The sequence below is a fragment of the Scardinius erythrophthalmus genome (assembly GCF_964197995.2).
Source record: "Scardinius erythrophthalmus genome assembly, chromosome: 11".
NCBI lineage: Eukaryota > Metazoa > Chordata > Actinopteri > Cypriniformes > Leuciscidae > Scardinius > Scardinius erythrophthalmus.
The window spans coordinates 31378362-31399862 of record NC_138231.1 but is presented as its reverse complement, the minus strand read 5'-3'; the positions used below and the strand labels follow the sequence as shown (position 1 = coordinate 31399862).

At 44.2% G+C, this 21501-nt stretch overlaps 1 protein-coding gene across 1 annotated transcript in view; it reads right to left on the bottom strand.

Moving 5' to 3' along the window:
* Positions 1-17207: 17207 nt before the first annotated feature.
* The window catches only part of adcy1a (adenylate cyclase 1a), a gene marked incomplete at both ends in the record, with an annotated part of 52025 nt that continues 47731 nt past the window's right edge, over positions 17208-21501 (bottom strand). Inside the window, 2 exons of the mRNA XM_081378674.1 lie at positions 17208-17516; positions 20352-20476. Coding sequence (XP_081234800.1) covers positions 17208-17516; positions 20352-20476 — 434 coding nt within the window. The remainder of the gene's footprint in view (positions 17517-20351; positions 20477-21501) is intronic.

Genomic DNA, 21501 nt, shown 5'->3' with positions numbered 1-21501 from the left:
TGACACACACACACACACACACACACACACACACACACACACACACACACACACACACACACTCTCACTTGCAGGAGTTTGACTATGTCAGTACACGCAGGGCAAACCCAAGTGATTGTGTCTTCACTTTCAAACACAAGAGATGCTGTAATGCTTGACTTTTGAGTTCTTTAACATGTTGCAGATTACTCAATAAACCTGACAGAATTTAAATAACCTGCAGCACAATACAATTATGTCGACACGTCAGAGTCGTGCCACTCCTGTGGAATGCAAGTTCTATGACGCAGAACGAACATAATCTGCAGATATACAGTTACATTCAAAACTTTGGGGTTGGTACATTTTTTATTTTTATGTTTATGAAAGAAGTCTCTTATGCTCATCAATACTGTTTTCTATTTTAATATATTTAAAAATGTAATTTGTTCATGTGATGGCAAAGCTGAATTTTCAGCATCAGCCTGATTGAGAAATCATTGTGATTTTTTTTTTTTTTTTTGCTCAAGAAACGTCTCGGTTACGTATGTAACCCTCGTTCCCTGAGTAGGGAACGGAGACGTTACGTCGGATGACGACGAATGGGGTTTCGCTTAGAAATCCTATCATCTTCGAGTATTCAAACACGAGCCAATGGCAAAGAAAATGCCATGGGTCTGCGGAATTTGCATAGCGTAACTCCGCCCCACCCTGGGGGTATATAAGGAAGTCGCTGGCAACATGCAGATATGTCTTCGCTGAGGAGCCGAGACTGAACTCAGGCGTTCCAGCGGTACAGCGGAAGTGGCAGGGAGACGTAACGTCTCCGTTCCCTACTCAGGGAACGAGGGTTACATACGTAACCGAGACGTTCCCTTTCGTTGTCACTCCGAGTTACGTCGGATGACGACGAATGGGGTTCCCGTATAATCACGCCACCTCTCGACTGTCTACCAGTGCCCTGCGTAAGTCTGAGCTCCCTGTCGTGAAACTAGCACGGACGAAGGAGTCCTACTTAACACAGGAATACCAAGGTACACTGGGAAGCATATCCGGTGGAAATATGCAATCATGCCCAACCCGAAGGGGGGGACTTGGAATACACATATGACCCCGAAGGGCTGCATACGGAGTAACACTGGGGTGTCCAGCCGCAGGTGGAATATTTCAACCCCAGGGGTGGCAAGGTGGCTTGCCAAGGGAAAGACACATGCTCAAGGAGGCTTACAGTGGAAAACACATGTGGGGGTCACCGAAGGGAACCATGCACATGGAGGCACCTAGCCAAGCGCGAAAGCTGCCCGTGGCATAACTCTGGCGCTGACGTCGTCAGTGCTGGAGGAGACTCAGGGCTTATGAAGCTCACCTGAGGAGAATATCGCACGTATCCCGTCCGTGGAGAGGAATGGCGAGCAAGCGAAGACACCTGAGCAGAATCTAGTACCGGCTAGTTGAAGCGAGTACATGAGAAGAAACTGGCTCTACTCGGAGATTGTAAAATCTCGCAAACGTGTTAGGTGTCGCCCAGCCTGCAGCTCTGCAGATGTCTGTTAGCGAGGCGCCATGCGCTCGAGCCCAAGAGGAGGCCACACTCCGAGTGGAGTGGGCCGTCACACCAAGGGGGCACGGTCGACCTTGCTGCTGGTATGCCAAAGCAATGGCGTCCACTATCCAGTGAGACAACCTTTGTTTGGAGAGAGCCTTTCCCTTCAGCTTCCCACCATAACAGACAAAGAGCTGGTCTGAGGTCCTGAAACACTGCGTTCTGTCTACGTAAGCACGAAGGGCGCGTACTGGACAGAGCAGTGCCAAGGCTGGGTCTGCCTCCTCCAAGGGCAGCGCTTGCAGGTTCACTACCTGATCTCGAAAGGGTGTGGTAGGAACCTTGGGCACATATCCAAGCCGGGGTCTCAGGATCACGTGAGAGTTAGCCGGCCCGAATTCCAGGCACGCTTCGTCAACCGAAAATGCCTGCAGGTCCCCTACCCTCTTGATGGAGGCCAATGCAACCAGGAGCGCTGTCTTCATAGACAGGAACTTAAGCTCCACGGATTGCAAAGGCTCAAATGGAGCGCTCTGCAGGGCAGTTAGAACCACTGAGAGGTCCCAAGAGGGTACGAGGGGAGGACGAGAAGGATTTAGTCTCCTCGCTCCCCTCAGGAACCTGATGATCAGGTCATGCTTCCCCAGAGACTTACCTTCAACTGCATCGTGATGTGCGGCAATGGCGGCAACATACACTTTCAGGGTGGAGGGAGACAGCCTTCGCTCCAACCCTTCTTGCAGGAAGGAAAGCACGACACTGATCGGGCATTTCGTGGGTTCTTGCTGTTTGGAAGAACACCAGTTGACGAAGAGGTTCCACTTCAACGCATAGGCATGTCTCGTGGACGATGCTCTAGCGGAAGTGATGGTAGCCACCACCGCTGGTGGTAGGGTACTCAAACCTACCTCGTCCCGTCCAGAAGCCACACGTGGAGGTTCCAAAGACCGGGACGAGGGTGCCAAAGGGTGCCCCGTCCCTGAGAAAGGAGGTCCTTCCTCAGAGGAATTGGCCAGGGAGGTGCTGTCGCAAGGAGTACGAGTTCTGAGAACCAGGTGTGGCTGGGCCAGAATGGGGCAACCAATATAACCTGCTCCTTGTCCTCCCTGATCTTGCGCAGGGTCCGCGCAAGAAGGCTCACTGGGGGAAACGCATACTTGCGTAGGCCCCTCGGCCAGCTGTGCGCCAGTGCATCCGTGCCGAGCGTGCCCTCGGTCAGGGAATAAAACAGGTCGCAATGGGACGAGTCGTGGGAGGCAAACAGGTCTACCTGTGCGTCGCCGAACTGATCCCAAATCAGCTGAACCGTCCGGGGATGGAGTCGCCATTCTCCAGCGAGAGGCTGAACTCGAGACAGCTCGTCGGCCGCCTGGTTCAGGTGTCCCGGGATATAAATGGCTCGAAGCGACCTCAGATGCTTCTGACTCCATATAAGGAGGTGGCGGGCGAGTTGCGACATACGGCGGGAGCGTAGACCACCTTGATGGTTGATGTACGCTACTGTTGCGGTATTGTCTGATCGGACTAGTACGTGCTGACCCCTGAGCAACGCATGGAAACGGTGCAGGGCGAGACGTACAGCCAGCAACTCGAGGCAATTGACATGCCAAAGGCGCTGGGGTCCTGTCCAGGAGCCCGCGGCAGCATGACCATTGCACATGGCGCCCCAGCCCGTGGTGGAGGCATCTGTTGTGACAACAACATGCCGGGAAACTCGTTCTAAGGGCACTCCGGCCCGTAGAAAGCTGAGGTTCGACCACGGGGTGAAGGTCTGACGGCAGGCCGGAGTCACTGGGACCCGGAGCTTGCCGTGTTGCCATGCCCACCTCGGGACTCGATCGCGAAGCCACAGCTGAAGCGGTCTCATATGAAGCAATCCGAGCGGCGTTACTGCGGCTGCGGATGCCATATGCCCCAGGAGCCTCTGAAAAAGTTTCAGTGGGACCGCACTCTTGCCCTCGAACTGGCGAAGACAAGTCAGCAGTGACTGCGCGCGCTCGCTCGTAAGCTGCGCGCACATGGCGACCGAGTCGATTTCCATACCGAGAAAAGAGATCCTCTGCACTGGGCAGAGTTTGCTCTTCTCCCAGTTGACCCGAAGGCCCAGACGAGCTAGGTGCCGGAGCACAAGATCCCTGTGTTCGCAAACCTGGTCTCGAGAGTGAGCTAGGATCAGCCAGTCGTCGAGATAGTTCAGGATGCGAACCCCGTGTTCCCGGAGGGGAACAAGGGCTGCCTCGACGACCTTCGTAAAGACGCGAGGAGACAGGGCTAGCCCGAAAGGGAGAACCGCGTACTGGTATGCCCGCCCCTCGAAAGCAAACCGTAGAAACGGTCTGTGTCGAGGTAAAATGGAGACATGGAAGTAGGCGTCCTTCAGGTCGATCGCTGCAAACCAATCCTGTGGCCGCACACACTCGAAAATGCGTTTGGCCGTGAGCATCTTGAACGGCAGCCTGTGAAGGGAGCGGTTCAGGACGCGCAGGTCCAGGATCGGTCGTAACCCACCCGATTTCTTCGGAACAATGAAGTAAGGGCTGTAGAAGCCGGACCTCATCTCGGCTGGAGGGACAATCTCGATCGCACCCTTCGCCAGTAGGGTGGCGACCTCCGCTCTCATGACAGGGGCATTGCCACCGACCATAGTGAAGCGGACTCCTCTGTAGCGGGGAGGAGATCGCGCGAACTGAATCGCGTAGCCGAGCCTGATGGTTCTCGCGACCCAGCGGGACAGTCTGGGAAGCTCTAGCCAGGCTTCCAGAAAGTGCACCAGCGGGGTCATACGAACCACAGACGTTCCGTCGGGGGTGCAGCGAAGCGGAATGACCGGCCCAGACGTGGGTGGCATAGCGGCCCGGTGCGGGGGCACGGTCATTATCCGCGTCCTGCCAGAGGAGGCCAGGGGAGGACCAGCGTCCCACGGGGGCGTGCTCTGGCAGGGGTCTGGCGACAGAGGGGGATGAGAGGAGCGTGGCCCGTGGGCGGCGCGTGCTCTCATCCGCACACTCCGTGTGCTCAGAGATGGGGTAGTGAGTTCTTTCTTTAACCATTTTAGGGTGCTGCCCGTCGTGGGACGAGCAGCGGGAATGGGAAAACCAAGGATTCTCCCCCGGCCCTCCACCGGGGGAAGGAGCGGCCCTGCAACCGGCTCCTGAACAGAACTCAACACCATCTCTGAGCAGCCCGTCTCAGGAGCGCCGTTTAGCCTGGCGTTTAGCGGGGCACGGGGCGGGAGAGGGCTGTGGCGCCTTCCTACGGCCTCCTCGCCGACGCGACCCGGAAGCAGCGGACTGCTGGGGCCGATCGGGAGGGGGGGGAACCGCAGGAGGGCGCCCTCGGCGGCGAGCGGGCTGAGGCACCTGTGCCGACGACTGCGCTGCCGGAGCAGCGGGCCGCCGGGGCAGGACGTGTTTTAAAGCCTCAGTCTGCTTCTGGGCAGTCGAGAACTGCTGGGCAAAGTCCTCGACTGCGCCGCCGAACAGGCCAGCCTGGGATATGGGGGTGTCGAGGAACCGGGTCCGCTCGGCCTCCCGCATATCAGCCAGGTTTAGCCATAAGTGTCTCTCCCGGACCACCGAAGTGGCCATCACCTGACCCAGCGAGCGTGCGGTCACCTTCGTCGCTCGGAGAGCAAGGTCGGTGGCGGCACGCAACTCATCAAAGAGTGCTGGGTCAGACCTCCCCTCGTGCATGTCACGCAACATCTGGGCCTGGTAGACCTGGAGTGTCGCCATGGCATGCAGTGAGGAGGCTGCCAGCCCCGCAGCTCTGTAGGCCTTCGCCACAAGGGTGGAGGAGAACCTACAGGCCTTGGAGGGGTGCTTTGGGTCGCCGCGGGAAGAAGCACTCTGAGGACACAACTGCATCGCAACAGAGCGTTCAACCTGGGGAACCCCAGTGTACCCTTTGGCAGCCGCCTGATCAAGGGGAGGCAAGGCGGAGGCGGTCGCCGAACGATCACGGGAAGACAATGGTGCCTTCCAGGACCTCGTGACCTCCTCATGCACATCCGGGAAAAAAGGCATTGGGGTTGGCTGCCGACGCGGATCAGCAGCCGCACCCAAAAACCAATCGTCCAGCCGCGAACGAACTGGCCCAGGTGGCGGGGACCACTCAAGACCGATCGCCGCGGCTGCCCGGGAAAGCATGGCCGTCATCTCGGGATCAGACTCGGGCAATGCTGGGACACCCGAGGGTGGCAGCACAGCCGAATCCTCACTTCCCGAGGACTCCTGCCCACCTTGTGATGCAGCGATCGACATCGAGTCCTCCTCTGGAGCGCCGAATGAAACTCGCGGCAAGTCAGAGGACTGTACAGCGGTTTCCACGCGGACACTCGCGGGTTGCACGGGAACAGAGGGCAGTGTGGAGCGTGGAATAGTCGGCGCTTTGTTCCACACTGTAACCCTCAGATCACCCTGGCCGCCAGCCGAAGTACCAGCCCTCTCGGGACCAGTAGATCGGGGTGCGGATGAGGGGACTCTCACATTAAGATCATTGAGTCTCGATCTCAACCGTGCGATGGGCATGTTCCCGCAATGGGAACATGACTCATCCACAAACGCTGCCTTAGCGTGCTCAACACCCAGACACACAAGACAGCGATTGTGCCCATCAGAGTCAGACACAAATAGACCGCAACCAGAAGTGCACGGGCGAGGCATCTTTAAAAAGACGTGCCGCGTGCAATGCTCTTTTGTGAAAGGAGATTTCTCCGCAGAGTGTTGAAGCGACCAGGGAGAGAACACACAAACTCTGGCAAATCACTGCACAGATCAGCAGGGAATGTGCACTCGCTGGAACTCGCTGTCACACCAACACCTGGAGAGAGGCTCGTCTCGAAGAGATAAGGAGATGAACTCAGGATTTGGCTGTGGAGTGAAGTAAATCAACTTGGCTCCGAAGCGAAAACATATCTGCATGTTGCCAGCGACTTCCTTATATACCCCCAGGGTGGGGCGGAGTTACGCTATGCAAATTCCGCAGACCCATGGCATTTTCTTTGCCATTGGCTCGTGTTTGAATACTCGAAGATGATAGGATTTCTAAGCGAAACCCCATTCGTCGTCATCCGACGTAACTCGGAGTGACAACGAAAGGGAACATTTCTTCTTATTATCAATGTTGAAAACAGTTGTGCTGCTTAATATTTTGGGGGGAACCTTGATACTTTTTTTCAGGAATTTTTGATGAAAAGAAAGTTCAAAAGAACAGCTTTTGAAGTCTTGCTGAATGAAAGTATTACTTTCTCTAAAAAATTCTTACTGACTCCAAGTTTTTGAACTGTACTGTTACTGTATATGTAGATGTTTAGCATTTTCTGCAGCTATTTTTGAGGAAAATTTGTGGAACTCATGGCATGATTGAATTAGCCAAATATGCAAGGTGAGAGGGAGTGTATAATGTGAAGAATTGATGAACATTACAGCTATTTTTTTTTTTTTTTTTTTTCAGAAAACTGTGATATCAGTGTAAGCCTGCTGATTTCAGTCTCTATCTTTCCTATGTTTTACAACCACTTTCCACCGTTATATTTGTTTAAAAGCATAAAAAAACATAGGTGGAGACTGAAGAGGGAAGTGTTGTAAGATGGCTTCAGTTGCAACACTGTCAGAAAAGAGCTGTAGGGATGTCATCAATATTATACACTCCCATCACATTTCTGAGCTCACGGGAGAAGGGGCATTTGACTGTGAGCAACAATGTAGATTTTATGACCAAAAAACTGATTTTTAGGAAAGAAAGTAAAAAAAAAACCCTGATTATTCTTTGTTTTTCAATAAAGTTCTTGCATAAATCTTATTTCAGCAAATTACCTCTCATTGTTACATCTATCCCCAGCTAAGTGTTACAACTCACCCCAGTAGTGGGGTAGGTTGTAACAACAGAACTCTTTGTGTTTGGCTGTATCAATGAACTAGAATCATTTTTAAAAAGGAATACATTGGAAATGCAACCACAAACATAAACAAAAACTGTCAAAGGACTAAACTGGACAGAGAGTATACATGCAGGGGATAATCAGAAACCAAAATAGATATAGCTGATGATAATTAATCACAGAAACAAACAGGGACAAAATCCTTATTAGGAACAGAGCAGGGAAACAGGAACTAGAGGAAACAGAACATTATATCAAAATAAGAGTCCATAACTGTAACAGTAGTACACGGCCAAGTGAGTATTTGTAGTAGACAAATGTGGCTATGAATCAAAGTTTGAGAGATCTACCACAAACAACCACTGAGTTACTAATGCTCATGGAATTTGTCACCAATTTACCCACCCATAAAAATACCTCCCTCATGTTAGCAAGCTCTGACTTCGGTATAAAGAATGACATTTCCTCATATTTACTGCAACAATCCTCAATAAACATTCCATTTAGATGACAATGACCTCTTGTGCCACATAGTTCTCTGATTATTCCTGATCACCTGCCTCAGCAAAATCTTACAACTAAACATCTTATACTTAATACTTAAATTAAATTATACTGGTGAGTCTTGCTTTTTGTTGGTGGCAGTAAACTAGATGATAATCTGCCAAAAGCCCATTACATTGTGACCTGCTGTGCCACACTCATCATATTCTGAAATGAATGGTGGAGTCTGTTTTGCTGCTATTTTGGTCTCTTTCATGTTGCCAAGTTTGAGCTTGTTAATCCTTGCAACTGAGTTCATTGTTTGAGAGTGTGATTGATGATGCAGATTGCACATTTTATCAAGGAGACACTGACGAAAGGCTTCATTGTATTTTTGAGGGCAAACTGGAATGTGTGGAACTTTTCTCAAAATTGGGTACCAGACCTGAAAAAAAAAAAAGAAAAAGAAAATCCTTTTTTAACAAATGGTCTGTGAAAAGTGGTGCTTCAGAAAAAATGGTCTTATATATGAGCTGAGCTAATATGAGTTACGTTAAAATGAGCTGTTTTATTTTTCAACTGTTACCAAAATTGTCCAAAACCTTGATTTTTGTGTTTTTTCAAAACAACATTATAGCAATAAACAAAAATAGTAGAAGTAAAAAAAATGAAAGTTGAAGTTTTTTGTTGAAAATGGTGTTGTGTAAATTCCCCTTAGTCTAAATTGAGCTGTTTCTCAGAAGAGACTAGCAAGTTTGGGATTTTTTTTTTTTTTTATTGACAAGCTTTACATTTTCCACAAATTTAAGAAAAACATTTGTTTAATTATCAATAACTTTTGCAACAGGGTTGAAGCTGGAGTTTGAACAGGGCATTAATAAATGAAATATTGCTTACTACAATAAATGCATATCGATTCCACATATTTCAACAGTGTATCTTATCAATTGTACAATTCATTCCATAAGTCAAGATTCCCATTTTTAAAACTTGCTTCTTTTCACTCTGGTTTAACATTATGCTAGGTAAAACATTTATCAACATATCAAATAGCAACATATGAAACCCATGTATTTTGCATAGAACATGTTCAGATTTCAACAGCCATTCATCTGTACACTGATTAACGCAATCAGGTCTGTGACAGTTTTTATGATTTATTTGTTTGTTTTATGATGTTAAGAGCACCCCATATGTTGCGTAAAATCAAACTATAACACATCATCAGTGCACACAAACCATCGCTAAACCAGTTTTTTGGAGCTTTGGGTCCACCGTTGGACTTCCTTATCAGATACTGTACTGTACATCTGAAAGCTTTGTGTGTTTTGTCACAATTATTGTTCAGTTGGCTAACTTGAAGTGGAAATTGACCATTAGCTCCACGCGGATCTGACGCCGTCTTATCCAATCAAGTAGCTGTGTAGTTGTGATCTCAACAGCAGCTGGGTTTGAAGTGTGCAAGTTGATGACCTGTTAGCGCTGCTGTTTATCTTGGTATGTCAGCCATAAAAAAGTCATGAGTCATTTCCTCCCCGCAGGTTATAAACACTCCTACGCCTTACTCATCAGCATGTACACAGTCTACACACACATCTTCATTTAGCAGGAACCGTTTACAGTTTCCAGTAAAAGGGGACCAACGGTGAAAAAGGGGAAAAAGACAAGTTCTGGCAGGGTGTTTGATGGGAGGAAAAATAGGAGTGAGCGAGAGCATCTTCATACGAAAGTCATTGTGAGCGCTGATGTGCTGGAGGGCAGAGATTATCATTTGAGAGATGAGGAAAGGAATGGGTTTGGTTAAGCACTAGAAAAGCAAGCCCAGACCTGATCTGACACTGCTGCAGCTACACGGCAGGTAAAGGGATAAAGACTTGAGATTTTCCAGAAGCAAAGTTCCTCGTTAACTCACAATAGGTTCAATAGGCAGGGCTGATTATTCCATTGCATTCACTCCTGCGTAGTGGCAGCAGGGATGGTTCACACACACAAAAAAGATATGTCATAATTTCATCACCCTCTTGCTGTTTCAAACCCAAATGACTTTCTTTCTTCCTTTCAACACTCACGAAAACTCATGGAGAATTTGCCTGCTCTTCCATGAAAGCTGTAGCAAAAGTTCTGCCAGGAAGACTCAATTGTTACGTCACTTATTACCTTCTCATCCAACCAATCGTTATCTAATACTCGTAGTATAAAAGATTGCCAACTTTCACCTCCATCCTCCCCACCACCACCAGGATGGTCCCTTCCCATACCTCCCAGGAGTTTTGCTGCGCCCCTGCCTTCATCTTCAGGCAGGATATGCAGATTCCGTTACCCTCGGATTGCGAGCTACGGACGGGGTCTATGCCAAAGAACTTTATAACTCAATACTAGCTTGCTGGGCTGTTACTAAATGTATTCTTTTCAACGTCATTTTGCCTCCCGAGTCTTTCTGGTAGAAATAGAATGAAAATTAAAGGTGCCCTAAGCGATGCCACGCGTTTTTTAAGCCAAAACATTTTTTGACAAATACAGCAAACATCTCCTCACTATCCGCTAGCTGCCTGTCCCCTGAACACACTGTAAAAAAACGCGGTCTCTGTAGACAGCCCAGGCTCCACAAACGGCAACAAAAACAAACTGGGCTCACCCGCACCACGAAACACAATAAACAGTGTTCCAGCCAATAACTGGCAAGAAGAATTTGAGGGTGGGGTTTGGGGGGTTAGTGCGCATACACATGAAGGGGGGTGTGGGGAGTGGAGGAGAGAGAAGCAGAAGAGGGAAGTTTGAATTATGGCCGACACACGACCAAAGAGACGACGTTCCGATTAATAAATTGCAAAGAAGAGCGACAAGGATTAGAAACGCGCGAAGTACCGAATTTACATCGGATAAACATTCGAAAGGTGGCGAGAGCTCCGCCGGCAGAACGGCTTCCAATCCGACATTCAGTTGCTCTGTTTTTGCAGAACAGGTGAGTAAATCCATTTTTCTTTCTAAACTGAGTTCATGTTCGCCAAACCAACACAAGGATGTAATTAGCTAGAACTATGCCGTCAGCGTTAACTTTGGTGAATACAACATATGTTTCTAGCAGCTAGCGATCAATCACTATTGTAAATGATCAAGCAAATTCACAGTAGGGCGACAATTTCTGTGAATGATGTTTTCACCCACTGTTTGTTATGAATTTGAATGTTCATTTATAGGCTATTGACAACTTTGACTAAATTTGTTTATGACGCCGCCGTTGTTTATGCTGACTGGGAATGTCTCCCGGGATCGCTTAGAGCACCTTTAATGGGCACAGGTGCTGTCGTTTTAGTAAGATAAGACATGACCAAAAAGAGAACAAACACTTTTTAATAATATAATTATTTAAGTATACAAAATGTGTTATTCTAGTTCCCTTTCGAAGTGAAACTCAACACTGCGTCTTGGATTGACGCTATGGGGGATGACAGGTGTCAGCATGACCGGTGTCTGAAGCATGTGTGCCAAACACACCAATTGTATTGGCCAAAGACAGTCCATGACATCACTAGCTGAGTGCCTGTGCATATAGGAGGGTGCCTGTAATACAGGTCATCAGCTCTTTTGTCTTCAGAAGATGCTTGTTTGTATGCACATGTAAGACAAACACTCCAGTGGAGCTTCAATTCTGAGGAATTGAATGCAGAGAGAGTTGAGGCAGGTGTAATTAATAATCTGCCTCCTGAGGCAGCTGCACAAGCCATATATCTAGCCATCCATCCCACAAACCACACAACCAGTGCATATGGTGTTCAATGGATGCTATAGTTGCAATGGAGAGGCATCTGTGATTGAGATAAAAAATCCTTGATGCTTTCAGCAGCTTCCAGGAGATATCTCGCGTTATGACGTTTGAAGTGGGGGTAATTAACCCCAAACACACACACACCCTCCAGCTTATGCTGAGGTTGCAGTCAGCCTTCATGGATCTGCAAGATAGGCACAGAGGATGGACTAATTGTTAAGAGAGCGTGAACCACTGAAAAGGTTGTGTTCCACTATCTTTTCAATCTAGAGCAATGCTGTGTTTCAGCTTGCTCCTCTACATAATCATTTATGGCCCCTTCCTGAGGGAGAGTTTGAGAGCAACCATTGCCGAATTGGCAAAGAAATAGAGAAGGTTTTGGATGTTTTGGATAGGCAAAACAGAATTCTAAAACTGCTCTTCATGTCACCCGTTTTATATTGCGCGCTGAGCAGTGCTTGATTGCTTATATACGGCGGTGCATTTTCGGCAAAGATAGGTGGTAGGCTGGGCATATGTCTGAGGACAGAGCAGTGGGTGGAGGTTGATTGTCTCTAAAAGAAGGCATCTCTTCTACTCCACTCTGATACCCTGAAGTATCTTTTTCCAAGGTTGAGCTATATTCTCCTCTTATTTGAGGGTCTAAGTAGAGATGTTGTTTAGTAAGTGCCCCCTTAAGTGTTGATGCAGGGAAAACAGAGTTATGTAGGGCACTATAGATTATCTCTACTTGGTTTACCTCCTACTGTTGGGTATTGAAGTAGGGATTTATAGTATGCTCCCATTCTGTATGGGTGCTTCATAGGCCTCTCTAGTTTGACCTATGTTCAAAACTATAGCAAGTCCTGGAAGAAGTCAATTTATTTAAGTCAGGGTTTAGCTGCTCTCCCCCAGTGAATTAGGGTTTTTAAGTAGAGCATTATAACCCCCGTGGCCTCCTTGGGGTTAGAGTAAGGTGGATGTGAGCTATTGACAAACTGCTATTGTTATATTTATCTCTCCCCCTGGAAGTAGTGGTGATATCCAAGGTCGTACTGTAGTTGATACTATTCTCCCTTTAGCAGATTCTCCCTGGGGCTGTGTCAAGGCAAAAGAAGCCGACATAGCTGAGCTATTTATTCCTTAGAGCTCTGCTCTTGGGGCCTCATAAGGCTGATGCCTGGCCCACAAGGGAGGGAGGAAGGTTGTAAAGCCCGGGACTTCCCTTGTTATAAGAGTATAGAATCTTTGGTATCTTTTTCTTGGAAGATAGTGGCTTAAGGAGTAATACCACTAGACAGGCTCTATATGTCTTTTTGGATGCACCCCTTGATTGACGCCCTGACTTTGGCTAAATAATCTGTAGACTGAATTTATGATATGCCGATTATGTTTGTGCATATTCACACATAATGAGGCAGGCAGGGTATTGTTCCCCAGAGTGTCAATCCAAGACGCAGTGTCGAGGTTCACTTCGAAAGGGAACATCTCAGGTTGTGACTGTAACCTTGGTTCCCTGTGAAGGGGAATGAGACATGCCTTGTTGACATGCCTTATATACACAGGCACTTCGCTAGTGACGTCATGGACTGATGTTGGCCAATAAAATTGACCTGTTTGGCGCGTCTGGCTTTAGACACAGGTCACGCTGATGGTGTTCCCCCATAGCGTCAATCCAAGACACAGTGTCTTGTTCCCCTTCTCAGGGAACCACGATTACAGTCGTTACCTAAGGACTTACATTCAAATCCTGGTAAATACATTAAATAAAATATGCATTAAAGGAATCAAAAGTGACCGTAAACATTATTTATAAATATGACAAAAGTTTTGTTTCAAATGAATGCTATTTTGTTTCTTTGTTTTCACCTTTTTTATCAGATAAGCCTGAAAAAATGTATCACAGTTTCCACAAAAATATGTAGCAGCACAACTGTTTTTAACATTTATAATGAGAAATGTTTCCTGAGCATTAAACCAGCCTATCAGAATGATTTCTAAAGGATCATGTGACACTGAAGAGGAATGGCTGCTGAAAATTCAGCTTTGTGAATGTGAAAATGTGACTTGAAACTTGACAGACAGTAACCATCACACTTTTTTTTTTCTCATTCACATTCATTCAAATATAGCATGCCAAGATTGTTGCAACTTTTATTTTTCCACTGTTGTTGGGTAGGGGAGGCTTGTTTTTTTACTATGAAGGATAATGTGAGGTTGATATTATAGCAAATTAAGAGTGATAATTTGAACGTGGTAGACCACTAACTAGGCAACGAGAGTGGTTCTTTTTCTTTGTCATGTGGAAAGGTCCATCCATCCTGACACCCTGATGTGATTGTGTATATGAGTTTTTCTCTCATACAGTGGTTTCCGGCAGTATGATGTGCCACATCCTGTCTATTTGCTGCTTACACATGCCAGCTAGATAAGACTCTTTTGTTTTCCCCTTTTCCCCAAAATGTTTCGGAACGGGCACATCCTGTAAATGGGAAATCGCTTTCAGTTGGAAATATGCAGAAAAGAGAAGTGGGACAATAGGCCGGATCTACGGCAGTTCCTAAAGCCTCAATGTTCTGAATCACTGATGTTTATTTCATACAAATATACAAGCACATAATCTAATGCAAACAACCAGACAGGAAGACATGGACAGGAGAAGAAACTGGTTTTCTAAAATATATATAAAAAAGAAATAATTTTAAATTAAATTAAATTAAATATGACCAAATTGACTCAAATGATCGAATTGACTTCCTTGTTTGCCCCAGTTGTTTTTCTCCAGTTGCAATGTCATAACTCGCAGGTCATTCACTCTCACAATCAGTCCATAGATTGACGTCTCCTTATTCAAGGCCAAGGCCACGGCCACAAAAACACGGATCGTCGCAAACAACACACAGAAGCCCAACGTCATCTCTCATTGTTATTTTATTCCCGAACAGTGCAAACACAAGTATAAAAGATCTCAATATGAAATTTACATTCACATAGAACCATCTCAATAAATACATTGCAACCCCAAAAATAGCACAAATATTACAAATCATCGATAAAATACTCTTTTCGTTTACTCTACAATATATTTAATACGTACAATAATTTTGACCCGTATCAAATATGAAAATATCTAATCGACATGAAAATCTACTCTATGGTTTTACTGTGCACACTTTATGCATTATTAAAGTTAATATGTCATTAATGTTCATAACATCAGTAAGTTAGGCCACTGTAGTCAAAATAGATCATATTAAGCCATATCAAATAGAACCATTTAGCTGTTTGGCTACATTTGTTGGATCATAGAATCTGAAATAAGCAGTTTGGCATTCGGCATTTATATTCATTAAATAAAAACCTAACAAAAATCTACAAATATGGAATTCGAATGGACAGCTCCTTACTTTTCATTATTAAATATGCAAAATTCTGTATATGGTTAATGAGGCTAAATGCGGCGAAAAGTATAATCAGAGAAAGCATTCCTGAATACGTAGCTTAACATGAATGAAACGTAGAAATAAAGTAATAGCTCATTTTGCGAGTCTGTATTAAGCCCCACGCCACGTGGTTCGATCAGTCCATATGAGAGTACAGTTCGAAACGGAACCGAATGCACACAATGTCACAAAGTTGTGCTATAAAGGAACAAGTTTGATATGTTGGTAACCGTGTGTGTTGGCACATATTCAAAGAAATACACTTTTTCTTACAGACCCTGGATAAAAAGGCAGTCACTTTAAGAGCTTGAAAAGGCGCCAATGCTACAAAACTCCCAGAAAGCTTTCCTCACAGCACCACGCATGAAACAGGTAAGCGGATACACCATCAGAAAAAGATTAGGATTAAAAAAAAAAGATGGTTCGTTTCATCAAGGCCATTATTCTGGGCTCATGCAGTGCTACTAAAGCATGTTTCGCAACATATCTTCGACACTTTTCACCCTTGGTTTGTTTTTGCAGTAGGCATGCATTAGAGACACAAATCAGTTATCAAATAGAGCAACGTGACAGAATTACGGCATGCTGAGAGGAACATGCAGAACGGCATGCTTGAAGCCATTCCCTAGGCATCATGGGAAATCTATCAACAGTAATACAGTAATAGCACATAAAGTAAATCAAAAGATATTTCTTAACTCGTATGAAATGAGACTCGTGAGGCTTTCGAAACCGAGAGCAGGTTTGCATGCTCTGAAATACAGTAGATGCACTAAAATCCAGATGTTTAACCTAAGATCTACAGAGCACATGACAGATCCAGCACTAAAATATCATGCATGTTCAACCGCGTGTTAAAGATCATTCCGCAAGCACAGTGAGAGATGCTACCGTTGATAGGAGAATCTGAAAGCTAAGTGCCACTTAGAAAAACCACAGACAAAATATATGTGAAACAGATGTGCTGTATATTAAGCCAGCCATTTTATCTCATACTGTAAGCCAATTTGTTTTTGTTTTTTTTGTGAACAGTACAACGACACAGCTTCGATTGTGCTGGCTTCTCAAGCAGTGAAGCTATTGAAACGATGTTTTGTGCCCTTGACGCTTATTATAATTCACGTTGGATCTGTTGTCATGTTATTACTGGAAAGGAAATCCCAGAGGGCAAAGGGCATCAGCAAATGCATACAGATGTTTTGTCCAAGCACCAAGTGCGTACACACATCACATACAGGAAAACTGTGCTGATTCAACCCACGCAAAGTTAAACATTTACCCACGTCACAGACTCGACCGACTTTCTGTAAATGATTACAAGACATCAAAGCGTTAGCATTCGCTAGTAAATCATTGCAGTCTCTGATTCACTGCGGTTGTTTAGTATTTATGCCGATCTCTCTCTCTCTCTCTCTCTCTCTCTCTCTCTCTCTCTCTCTCTCTCTCTCTCTCTCTCTCTCTCTCTCTCTGCAACCGCAGACGTGTGCCTGAAAATCGAAGAGCTGGGAATAACTTTGCTATAAACCTGTGACGTGTTCTTCATGTAAACAATTTATTCAAAGCAAATCTCAATATGAGGAACCGTTTTTTTTTTCTTTGTCTTTTTGAAAAACCCCAACACGTGTTTGAAGTTTCTCCCTTCGTCGCCTGACTCAGTTACGTACAAAATACAGCGCTGTTTTGAATCGGACCTTTTGGTCCTTACCACTCACGTGTTAAAAATATTCATCACCGTGGCATCTCTTGACATTTTCAGGTGCAAGATAACACACACACACACACACACACACACACACACACGCTGGGTACGTGTCTCCACGGCTGGTGTGAAGCTGCCTTTGCAGTAGATCGCATGCTCCCGTGTAGGAGACCCTGATATCCTGTTGGTCTGGGGAAGACTCAATAAAACACACGCATACGTGCACACGTAAAGACATACATGCTTATTATGTACTTGCGTGAAGGGGAAGGGCCTTTCTCAGTTTGGCACGTTTGAATGTTTCTCTCCTCAGTGCAAAACTGTCTCGTCTCTCCGTGTTCTTCATCCCACTTCCTACCTTGTGTCCGGTTTCCCTCCCCGCCTCTGATTTACTAATGCATCGATTGATCACCGTCGAACCCGTCTACTTGCGATCACACCTCCATCTCTACATCGACGGATACGGAGGGCAGGTACAGAATGCTGTTATTAGGGGTGCTAATGTGCCCTACGGTGAGACTTTTCACACCGTAACTGCTGACAGCGGGCGCGGACCCCAGCTTGGTCCTTATGCAGGGGCTCAAACCACGCTCTGGATTCTTGGATCGCGTGGGGTTCATGCCTTGCGGGGTTCGGCCCTCCAGGAAGTAGGTGAGCATTTGACCTTTGCCCTTCACGCTGACCTGGCCGCGACACAGGAAGTGATAATAACTGGAGAGTAGGCGGAAGACATCCTCTGTCACCTGGGAATGTAGAAGCAAATAAAGTCAGATGTGTTTGGAGTGGCGTTCTAGTTCACCTTTACAAACAAGAAGTTTATTCAAGTGTGCTATTAGTGTACTTCTTTTCAAATAAAAATAAGAAAGTATACTTTTAGTCTTCTTTTTATGTACTTCTCAGAAATAGACTTAAAATTACACTTGACCTACTGTATACTGACAAAAAAAGTATATTTTGCCTATACTTGTACTCAATCTTTTGATCGAGATATATAAAAGTATAATTAAGTATTCTAAGTATACCTGGCTTGTAGGCGGTTACTCTTTTTATTGATTCGCCTATTAAATACTTTTTTCCCCATAGTCTTATAGATTACATTGTTTGAAAAATCTTGATTTATAAAGAAAACAGATATGTTCCTAATTCTGAGTATGTACATTTTTGTGTAGTCCACTGGCAGTGTACATAGGAATTTACTTCAGATCTACTTAACTCTTTCCCCGCCATTGACGGAATTTTCTGTCATTTAAGACACAATGCTTCCTGACGGAAATTTCCGGCAATCCTTGTTTTCTCTGTTATACAGTAGAGGGTGCTATTACGCATCTTCTGAAAGAGTGTTGAATCTCTGGATCAAAACACAGGCGAAGAAGCAGAGACAAGCGATAAAAGCATTGCTTATGCAAATGTAAAATAACGCGATCGTCAAACATTAAACAGCATATAAATCAAAACTGCCTAAAGTGACCAAATAAAATGTTGACCCAGGATGAGCTATAGGACTGAGCAAGCATTAGGGGTGTTGATGGACTCGATCTACTCCATCTGTGTTTTGATCATCGTTCTGAATCCGTTCCGGACTAAGTTTTTGACGACAAAAAAACGTACACACATTCAAGTTTTCATAAAAAACGAATGCATTAAGCTAGCATAAATGGTTTTGTTGTTTGTTTGTTTAAAAGCAGAGGCTCTGTTCTTTCTTTTGATAAATTGCATGTTCAGATACTCAATATTTTGTAGGCCATGAAAGTTTTAAATTATCAAAAATGTTGGTGTTGGCTAGCAGCAAAACACTGGCGGGGAAAGAGTTAAAGAACAGTTAAAGGTATATTTAAAGTATAAAAAAAATCCTAAATAACATAGTTTGCTTAAAGCGTAACTCTCGCCAGAATGCAACCTTGGGTCTTTTTGTTAATCTACCCGAGGCAAACTTAAAAGCATAATTAGAATGGAAACGCCACTTTTAAGTTTGACCGTATTTTCGTTTTTGGTATTCAAAATCGCTATTTTTAAAACACTAAGAAGGCTCGACACAACATGAAACTTTGCTCGAAGTATCACCAGGGGCTCTACACATGAACTCGAGCATTGAGAACATTGTTTGTGTACACAGAGTTTACTAAAAACAAAGATTTTGAACAACTCACTGTGTTTCCGTCCGCAGGCATTTTGACAGTCAAAAATAGTCAATCTCCGAATGCAAATGAACTGACTCTGAATTTTAGTATTGTTTCTTATATGAGGATCCTTTTTCAAATACAAGGTCAATATTGATTTTCATTAACGACAAAACAACTAATTATACGTGAATTTATATGGAACTAAGCTTTAGGAGCTTTCCATCTTTACTCTCCTCCCTGTTACATTGCATTCGGAGATGAACTATTTTTGACTGTCAAAATGTTGGCGGACACAGCTACAGTAAGTTGTTCAAAATCTTTCTTTTTAGTAAACTCTGTGTACATAAACAATGTTCTCAATGCTCGAGTTCATGTGAAGAGCCCCTGGTGATATTTCGAGCAAAGTTTCATGTTGTGTCGAGCCTTTTTAGTGTTTTAAAAATATCGCTTTTGATGCTATCATAGTCGTGCCTCAAGCACTTCCATTCAAAAGGCAATTTGACCGAAAACGAAAATACGGTCAAACTTAAAAGTGGCGTTTCCATTCTAATTATGCTTTTAAATGAAAGTTTGCCTCGGGTAGATTAACCCTTTCGCACGTACGATCACACCGGTGTGATCAGTCTTGGCTGGTCCCTGGAGCGTACGATCACACCGGTGTGATTAGAACGGTCAGTGCATCACGTGATCAACTGCTAAATTCAAATGTGCTTTCGCGCGTTGGCTGGCGCTGAGCCAGAGACAGGCGCGCTCAGAGCTGTCATATATCACAACTTTTCAGTGTTTTCAACCACATAATGTTTATTTTAGGTTTCAGACATATAAATTCACATACGTTCTAAAAAAACAATACATTTAGAGTTTGTAAAATACACACTGATGTCAAAGGAAGAGGCAATAATAATCCTTTCCATTATAAGTAGACACGTTTTATTCATATCAGATACACATTGTGTAAGTAACTTTAAAGTTGACTCTATTCTCTATTCACGTGACAAGCAATGACGCGTCACCATGGAAAACATAAAGTGACACGTTCTAAATAACGGTCGCCTTGAAAAACTCACGCTGGGGGGTCAGCCAAAATATTTTAAACTTACGTGTGAAAGGGTTAACAAAAAAAACCTAGGTTGCATTTTGGCAAGAGTTATGTGTAAGTGCAAAAACACTTACACGTAAGTGTTTTTAACGTAAGAGTTTAAAGTGCAAAAACAATATATAAAAGATATTATACACTTAAAAGAAAACGTACAAGTATACTTGCAGTATACTTGCAAAAATGAAAAATTCTGTCATTAGTTACTTTTTTTTAGGGTGAACTAATCCTTTAATATTAGTATACTTCCTACATAAAGTATACTTCAAAATATACTTGAACTTTACTTAAGTATACTTAATAAAATAAACTTGAAGTACACTTATTTTTTTGTAAGGGCGGTGTAAGTCACAGTGTGTTACCTGTATTTTGCCCTGAACTCCAGTGCTGTCCATTCTGCTGGCGACGTTGACTGTGTTTCCCCAGATGTCGTACTGAGGCCTGCGAGCCCCGATCACTCCAGCAACCACTGGACCCACATTAATGCCTGATCAATGAATCAAATCCATCAGTAATCAGATTTAACTTAAAAATCTCAATATCAAAAATACTGTAAAACAGTAATATTGTGAAATATGATTAAAAAAAATACATTTTAAAATAGAAAACAGTTATATATTCCTGTGATGCATTCAGCATAATTTACTCCAGTGTTCAGTGATCCTCCAGAATTCATTCTAATATGATTTGATGCTCAAGAAACACTTATTATTATTTTTAATTTTGAAAACAGTTGTGCTGCTAATATTTTTATGGAAACTGTAATGCATTTTTGTCAGGATTCTATGATTAATAGAAAGTTCAAAAGAACAGCATTTATTTGAAATAGAAATCTTTATTTTTTTATTATAAATGTCTTTGCATCACTTGATCAATTTAATATGCCTTTCTGTAAAAAAAAAAAAAAAAGATTAATTTATTTCAAAATAAACACACTGACCCAAAACCTTTTCTCAGCAGTAATGTTTGCACAAATAAATAGTATAATTTTATCTTATAATTTTTTACTGACCATGCGGCCTTGGTTACATCAGCAGAAAATATCTTACTACATTATTAGTATATTGCGAAATTACTTCTCATAACTGCAATTTTATATTTTGCAAATGTGCCTTGTCAGGCTGCTTAAAGAATCTTTCTGCCCTTCTTATTAAAAATGATTTGTAGCATGTATGCTTTTCCGAGCAGCTCCCTGTGTTAAACTTCTGCTGTCTGTCTGCGTGTGAAAAATCTTGTGTAAATTCATGACAAGAATGTTTTGTCATTTTTTTAATGAAGTGTGTATGTAGTGTAGAGGGTTCGTTATTGTGCATTAGTGAAATTATGTGTTTGTTACATGTAATCTGTTCCCTACAAAATAGGTTACACTCAGGACATCCTTCTGGATGCGGGATGTCCGGCACAATGTGTACACTTACTGACGTATTTCCTCTACTCATACACAAAAACACACTCATTTACGCACACTAACTCACACAAACACATGGCTGACACCTTGCTCTAACAAGGTCA